The sequence below is a fragment of the Branchiostoma floridae genome, chromosome 3, assembly GCF_000003815.2.
Source record: "Branchiostoma floridae strain S238N-H82 chromosome 3, Bfl_VNyyK, whole genome shotgun sequence".
Classification (NCBI taxonomy): domain Eukaryota; kingdom Metazoa; phylum Chordata; class Leptocardii; order Amphioxiformes; family Branchiostomatidae; genus Branchiostoma; species Branchiostoma floridae.
Genome location: NC_049981.1, coordinates 30,373,042 through 30,381,752, shown reverse-complemented (window position 1 = coordinate 30,381,752; position 8,711 = coordinate 30,373,042). Strand labels below are relative to the sequence as shown.

Here is an 8,711-nt window from a genome sequence, read left to right as displayed (position 1 = left end):
TATCCAGTTGCTTGAGTAACTGCTTTTTGGCGTTTCTTTTTACCTGGACGTCTAACTTTCATCGACTTAACTAGACAGCTATCAGACGTTTCAGATAGCATCCACTTGGAAAGTTAGCAGTTCACTGACGGAAGGTGCTACCTGACACGTCAAACCGATTCCAAAATCTATCCATTTGCTTGAATGCCTGTTCTCTCTTCCATCTTACCTACGCTACTTCACCTTGATCTGAGGGGTAACCTATATCCGTTGTTTCAGAAAAAAAAACAGTTGATATAGGGATATCAAGTTGACGAATGGTGGTTTTAAATACCAAAACAACAAAAGTTTGAAAACATTGCAATTTGAAACCACCGTCCGTCGACTTGTCATCCCTAGATACCCTGTTTTTAAAATAACGGATATAGGTTACCCGCGGATAAAGGTGAACTAGCGTTACCTTGATGTCTAAACTTGATCGACCTCCCAAAAACAGCTGCTAGCAATTTTCTCCCACGACAAGCGCTGGAACAAAAAAATGCGAGTTAGGCAGCAGTCTGTATTGTAAAAACTCGTTTAAGATTCTATATTTACCCTGCAATAATTGCTTGGCGCCAGCGCGCAATACTCAGGAGAAGGCAGTCGGCGAGGGAGCTCTTCAAAGCAATTTGTAAGCGTTTGAGCAGAAACTGGGCCTTCAAGTCATAACGTGTACAGCAAAACGCATGTCTCTATGGTCCAGGGGTTGATGGGTTTGCATTGCGAAGTAATGGCGGTATGAGACATCCGCCCAATTTATTTCAATGATGCATAAGATTATTAGTGCGGAGCCCCATTGACAAGTTGCTCATTCAGAGGGCAACAAAAAGCACGCCATCAAAAGTACACTATATATAGGCCCAATCGTTTACAGTTCTTGTTATCGGTGTAGAGGTCTCAGACGACTTTAATGGGTGCCATTTTCTTCTGTGATTTCTCGTGCTGGAAAGAGTACCAAGGTTTCGCCTGTAGCAATAGTAATGAGGCAGTTCATACCAAAGCCGTGTGGGGGCGCTGTTCGTATTTGACCACTGGGACCGCGTATTTAGAAATCCGGCCGCCCAGTGCCAGAGGGCATTATAGTATTGGCTATAGCGTTTAGATTACCACTGATTCACATCTTGAGGTTAGCCCATTTTCCCAATCATGTAATCGCGGCCTTCGTCGCCCACGCTTGGAAACGGCGTCCTCGACCGCAGCAAATACTGTACTGTGCTCCAGATTCTATTTTCGTGCGTTAGAGTACTTAGTACGCGTGATGTCGCCAGATTTGTTGGCGATGTGAACTCGTGTGTGCGCCTCCTTGTTATATCGTTGCTATGTCTCCACCAGACTAACTAAGCTGGTTATAGGGAGAATATTAGCCAGAGGGAGAGTTTAGCCACAAAAGCGGTTTCAATGGACGGCTTCGGAAAGGAACATATGTGACTTAATGCGGACTGTATATTTTATATTTCTGACCGGATTTTACTCTCCGTACCCTCCAAGGACGGCGTGGTCTATTTGATGAGGTGACGTCCATATCCGTTGCAAAACTCTTGTATATGGGATTTGCGAGTCAGCAGGTCACACGTATCGGTTTATCGTACATAAGCTAGTGTACATCTAACAGCCTAGCTACGCGGCTATGAGGAGTGTTCGCGAGAAGAAGTGTTTGGCCATGAAACGTGAAAGGGAACTCAAAGTTCAACAGCGTGTGGAACGCCTTGATCAAACAGGTGTGAAACCGGCGCGGTCGGTGCGCGGCTCGGGCCTTGAAAGTGTTTGCTGGGAAAATATAACGCTGTGAGAGATTGGCATGATTGGGAGAAATTGTTCATCAGTAGGTGTACACGCGAAGGCAAGGAGTCGGGCCAGTTGTGCAATTTAAGGCTTTATTTCTGCGGTGCCACGAGCAGAACAGGTGTAGTATCCATGGACCTGAGGGGCTTCTGACCTAGAACAGGCCGTCTGTCAACAACAGAGCACTGGAGGATATAAATCCATATGTCATATCTTAGCCTCTCTCCGTTGTAACGATTTAAGACAGGTGTTTGGGCTTGGGGCGTGTATTATATACACGTACTTTGGACGGAGCAGTCTCTCTCGTAGACTTTGACACGCGGAAACGGAGGTCTAAAAAATACGCCCTCGTACCTGCCGGACGCGTCCCACTGGAAATATGGGTGCTTGTTGCAGCAATAGTCAACAGCATACGCTATGGGACCCCGCGTAAGTCACGTTTCATATCTACTTTGTAAACCTGTCTAAGTCCTGCATTGTTTTTCGAGGGGACAGATGCTTTGTTTTGGGGGGTTGAAATTGTTACGATGTCGAGCTGCCGTTTGGACTTTTGCCCTTGTGATAACGTTAGTTGGTTGTGCCATTATTTCATACTTACGGGGGCCAGAGAAATAAGTTTACTACAAACAGTCTAGTTAACAGTGGATATAGAGTTAAACGGATTTGATTTCTTTTAAAAAAAAAGGACGGTAGTTACATTTGAAGTATAGTTCGTCACTACGCCGTGTGTCTCACAGTGTATGTGTCTAATGCATATTGCTATCGCGACCTTCTACTATGTCATCATTAATATCAATCTATATGATAATTATGTACTTTTATTACATAATCACGTTATGAAAATATGTGTCCATAAGAATTTTGTAGTCTGTGAATTTTGTATATTCAATCACGCTCGCAAAGACAACACGTGTTACAACTGTCGTCTTTTTCTAAAAGGACACTGCCGTAATATATTTAGCGGGAACAACAAGAAAAAGAACAAGGTGTGGTTTTGTCCTCCCCTAACCTGGCACCCCTTACTGTGAAGTGACGGGGTCCTGGTGGGTGACCGGTGATCTCACAGCGCGCCAGACGACGATACACGTTCTCCCGCGCGGTCCTCACAACCTCCTTGTCACAACGTACCCTTGCAGCACGCTAAAGCTCAACGCCTTTTTAGTCACCAGGGGGGATACAGTAGCTAGCTGCCTTGTTATTTCGCACATCCGCGTCGCGCTTCCGTATGTTATACACCTGCTGCGCGGCGGTGTAGGCGGTACGGGCGATCCCAAGCCCCAGCCCGTTCATGTTCAAGAAGCTGAAAAACATGGGAAACGGCGGGTTTAAAGGCACGGTAGCGACGGGGAAGGTTTCTCCTACCGGGACCAACGGTGTTGCGTATATGTCCTCCCCCCACAGTGAGCTGCAGGAGCAGAACCGCAGCAAGGATGTGGAGATCCGCCGCCTGGCGCAGGAGCTGGACGCCTACAAGAGCATGGTGGCGGAGAAGGACGCCGAGATCGAGAGGCTGCGGGTGGAAGTGAAGAAGCTGACCGACGTGCTGCAGCAGCAGACCGCCCGGGGGAAGGCGGCCCCCTCCTCCCGCCCACAGGGCACCATGCTGCCGCCGATCCACGAGGGGCTGGGCATGCACGGACAGCAGCACGACAACAAGCGGACGGGCAGGATAGGGGTCAAGTTCGGCGTGTCCGGAGAGTCCGTCTCCGACACTAACGCCAGGAAAGACCTCCCCAGAGTACCCAAGGATCAGAGGTACGTTGTTTTGTATTTTTTTATTGTATTTATTTTTGTGATGATGAAGATCTACTAAAATTTACCCCAGATTTGATATGCTTTTACTATGGTATTTTTAAACGTGGCTGTGCCGCTAGCAATGGTTGCTAGGCAACGCGATTTAAATCCCTCTCTGACGCAGCAACAGGAAACAAGAAGACTTGAGGGTAATGATATCTCTGTACAGATGGCTACACTTACTATGAACGTAATACATTCTGGTACAATTCAAAACATCCCAGATGTATGTCTTATACATGCGTCTCTACGTACATGTCAAAACATTGCATATTCTTCTTCTATTGGGATAATTGATGATGTCAATTTGCGATGTTGTGTCAATGTTGTGAATTGCGGTATACATTGTATTAAGTGTTATTTTTCCACTCATTGCTAATCATGGTCTTTGTTGTACTGGTCTCCTAGACATACTGAAAATGTTATGGCTATAAATGCAATTGACTTGGTATGGGGTGCCAATGACAAATGCTCACACGACAGATTTTTTTGTTGCCACTATATCACTTCATAATTGTTAATTTGGGGATTATTTTACTGAAAATTTCAAATCAAAATATAAATTCAGAAAAAAATAAATGCTGTCTACATTTAACCAGAGGTCAACCCATACTAAATTACTTTATGGAAATTATTGAAATGACTTATTTATGAGGGCCTAAGCAGCATAAATGTATCAGATGAAACTGGGATTCTTAATTTTGGTCTCATTACATGGACAAATGTCCTTACACAGAACTAATGACAAACATGATTCATTTTTGTTTGGGCCATATAAATCTAATGTCTTGGTCTAAGTTTTTCTGATAATAAGAGAAACCCCTTCACACCCTAATTTCTTTTGCATGGTGCCTTTACCAGTAAATAGTTGTCAAATTCATGGATTTGAAGGAATGTGTAATCTGGAGAGTGTATGAAACAATCTGGAGACTTTTTTAAAAAGTCTGGAGATTTTTCAAAAAAAGTCTCTAGATTTTGGCAGTATCTCCAGATTTTAAAACAATTTTCAATGACACATGATGCCCCCTGCTGGGGGTCATTATGATCCGTACAATGGCATGGAAGCTTTTCACTGACTTTTTAAGTATAAGCTGTAAAGGGTTAGTCCAAAAGTGTTTGTCCAAAGTGCAATATTTATCCAAGATTAATCTGTCGGCTGTTATTGTACATGAATAGAAGGTCCTTCCCAGTGGTTACATTTTGACTCTACCATTAGGCAATGCAAATTCAAATTCTTGCTTTAGTTTGCAGATTTATATGCTTCATTTTTTTGGACTTGGAAATAAAAAAAAATGTACCATTCAGGTCATGAATCAATCCAATATTTTCTACCATTTTCAACAATTTCCTTGATTTGCTGTAAAATAATGAGAAACAAGAGATGGAATTGACGTGGCCTAATGTCCCAGGGACCCTCAGTCCATCATCACAGGATTAATTAGTGCTTACATCAGACCTATTACTTAGTGTGAACTGTGTTACAATAATAATCCTGAAGAAGACTCAGGAAGGCTTAAAGCGGCTTTTTTTTCACACCTTTTGGACTGATCTAAGGCAACACAAATTTATTTATTGCTTCCTGCAGATTCTAACGTAAACATTCAGTTATAAAGATCAGGAGGAAAGTTTCATGACTACACCTAAGGCCACGTTGATTTGATTATATGGATGACATCCGCGCTCGCACCAATTTTCCGCCATTTCCAAAAAAAAAAGTTTTGGACCACACAATAAATTGTGCAAAGCAGCTGTAAAATGAGCACAAATATTCCGTAGATTGAAAAAAAAGTATCAGAAAACAGATAACTAATGCCATAGAATGCCAAAATGAATCTAAAGTCAAAGAATAAGATGTGAAAGGACAGAAAGAAAAACTCTATTGTTGGTTGGGGGAGGTACCAGTACAGAAAATTCAGGTCCAGAGGATCATTTCCAGGTCCGGACATGAACCTGGACCTGATTGTCTGTGGAAACTTGAGAACTGGCAATACTCAAAACAATGGTAAAAAAAATTGGTCAATTTTGCTACAAAGGAATCTGTTTGGTGGATTATTGGACTCCCACTGCATTTTAAAATCCCATCTCCATGTAATAAAGGCTAACTGTCTCTGTACCTTTGACTATAGAATTGGTGCAATTGACTATAAACTCTACTTAACGCTCTTGTTGTCTTCTTGGCCCCCCGGTTAGACCCCAAATGGCTGCCGGCATAGTGTGTCCATTTTGTAATTGGCGAAACCTGTTCCTCTGTTGTTGTTTTTTCAGGTCTGTTTTTTTCGGATTGGTCCAAGAAGAAAAAAATGTTTTGCACCCGTATGATGTACTGGTCCCTACACCTAACTGTTGGTATACCATACTATGTGTGTTTAGTCCTATGTTCAACCTTCCTGGCCACTTTGATTTCATACTGAAGGCAACTTTTTTTTTTTGGCCAAACTTTTTTTTTTTTCGCTCGCTCGCACCAGTTTTGGAGTTCCCGGAGGATGTCATCCATATAATCAAATCAACATGGCCTAATCAAGCTTTAATACATATAAACTTCATTGTAGAGAAAACAATGACTGAGGATTTCTTCTGTTTACTTTGTGAGGGAAATGCTCATTTAACAGATGGGTTATAGCCTTCAGCATTGGCTACTTTGTTTGCTTTTGATTGGTGCCTAATTTGGCTTGATTAGTGCATACACAACAATAAAGATAAGGCCTGTTTGGTGTATTGTACTTGTTGCTAAGCTAAACTTCCGTATTGATAGTACAGCCATGTGATGTTTGCATAGCTCCAAAGCATTTTAGGTACGTTTTGGCTGCTGTTGTATGTAGTCAGGTACCCGTTATTTACCTGTGGCATTGGTGTGGCGTAACTGGTATAGCGTTCAGTTCGGAATCACAAGGTCCCAAGTTCGATACCCAACATGCCCCGACATCTTGTCCTTGGGAAAGGCACATTACACGACTTTCCCTTGTGGTGGAGTGACGCCCACCAAGCCTCTTCGGTTCATGTGTTTTATAAATATTGGGTGCCAAAACACACACTTCGGATTTGGTGCGCCATTGATTTTTTTACCCATTACTAGTATTTCAACACCTGGGTAGAGTGAAAAAAGCCTTGTAAAGCCTTTTCCAAGGACACAATGTCTAACCAAGGACTGAGGTCTTTTTTAACCTCTTTGGTCTAACGGGGAATGCAGGGAATTGAACCCATGATCTCTCAATCTCGATCGTGTCTTGTTTCATTCCCCGCCACTCACAGTTGTGTGTAATTTGACAGCTCTGATCTCTTGAGATTTACGGGTAGTCTTATTAGGGATTTATTTGAACCATGATTTATGACCAACTACATAGCAAATACTGTAAAATCTCAGTCTTCATTTACCAGCTGGGCCAGGCTTGATACATCTTGGTGTTCATTCGTTGGTGTGACAAGGGCCCAGTATTGGACAAGTTTTCTCAAATCCACTTGTCCTATCGGGCAAGTACATGGAAAATTTACTTGCCCGAACTAACTATCGCCTTGTACGGACATTTGAATGACATTTGTCTAATTATTTTCAATTCCATCAATGGAATTCTGTTATTGTTGGCTCTATTTTTTGGTGTTAACCAATACTTGATGCTATGACTGTGAAAGATAACAAGTACATTTTGTATATGAAAATCCTTCTCATGTAAAAATCTTACTTGCACAATTGGACAATTGGGGATTGGACAAAGTAGTTCATGCACCTGCCTGATCAGCACTTTCACTTGCCCTGGACAATAGGGCTTGTGGACTTGTCCAACCCTGAGGGCCGCTTTGTCACACATCATTAGGTTGGGTGGGTTGACTCACACATGTCCTCAGATGGCTCTACAGCCTACTCCTACTCACAAAACTGGCAGGAAATTAGAATTACGCCACACTGACTTTAATTTTATGGATGGCATCCTCTGGAGGCCCTAATAGTGATGAAAATCCAACCAAACAAAATGCTGCTGAACCACAGGACTAAACATGTTACTTACTTATGTTCACCACCAGTAAGACTGTAAGAGAAAATCGTTGCCATTTCAATAATGTTTTTATTGCAATTCAATTCTTGTTTAAAGAGCAGAACATGCCCTGACTATGTGCCCCCTTACCCTGGAGAGCAGATCCTCTGGCAAGCATAAAATCCTGATTGACCAGGGATGCTCTTATAAGTGATATGTGGCCACAGGTGTTTTTTAGAATAGGCAAAAATCAGTGTGCAGATGTCATCCATAGAATTGAGTTGGTGTGGCCTAAGTTATCTGTTGGAGGGTTAGCTACATGTACTGTAAATGCAGAAATTTTTGCGATGGTTTAATGTTCGCGGTTTTCGCGGTTTAAAACCACCGCGAACATTTTTCCATGGCAGTAATAGACTACAATGCATGGTGCTACCGTGAACTTGAAAGCCACCGCAAAAAGTCCTTTTTCCCACTAGCGCGAAATCAAATCCCCATGAACTTAAATGCATTTACAATAATCCTTCTGGCTTGTTTGTTTGCTGGGCAGCACTTTTGCAATCCTATTAGGCAGTTGCACCTACCCAAACTGCTGCAATAATGCCACCCCTGTGGTCGGTCACTAGCCATCAGTGCTCCCATGAGACGGTCTTATGTGGAAAGCTTTCAGGGATGGTTCTGTATTGTTGGGTCTGCCTGAACACCTCAAGATCGAGGCAATTTGAGGCTTAAAAATACTTTCTATTCGTGGGGTAACCTAGATTCTTTGGGTATTTAGAGATTTCAGGTCAAAGAAATGGGTTTCAAATGTAAACATTTTCAATATATTATAAATTGTGAAACTAACCTCTGTCAACTTAATGGTCCCAAAAATGCCCTATTTCTATATATAACGGATATAGGTTACCCTATGGATAAAGGTGAACTAATGTTACAAGTACTGTAATATAAGTTGACAATGATAGAATTGTGCTATGATACGATTTATGAGCCAACAGCATCCACAGTAATTGTACTGTTATCTGTGGACTGAAAAAGGTATCGAGAACTTCCCCATACAGACTCCTAACTCAGACAATCCAATATTGGGGCCAGAAATTGCTTCGATCTTGAAACCGACTGGCTAACTCAAAATAGGACTTAATGTTTTTT

At 42.3% G+C, this 8,711-nt stretch overlaps 1 protein-coding gene across 1 annotated transcript in view; it reads left to right on the top strand.

The window, feature by feature from the left end:
* The first annotated feature begins 2,923 nt into the window (after window positions 1–2,923).
* LOC118411480 (cGMP-dependent protein kinase 1-like) overlaps window positions 2,924–8,711 on the top strand; it is a 90,450-nt gene continuing 84,662 nt past the window's right edge. The window contains exon 1 of the mRNA XM_035813768.1: window positions 2,924–3,555. Within this exon, the coding sequence (XP_035669661.1) occupies window positions 3,089–3,555 (467 nt within the window). The 5' untranslated portion in view covers window positions 2,924–3,088. The remainder of the gene's footprint in view (window positions 3,556–8,711) is intronic.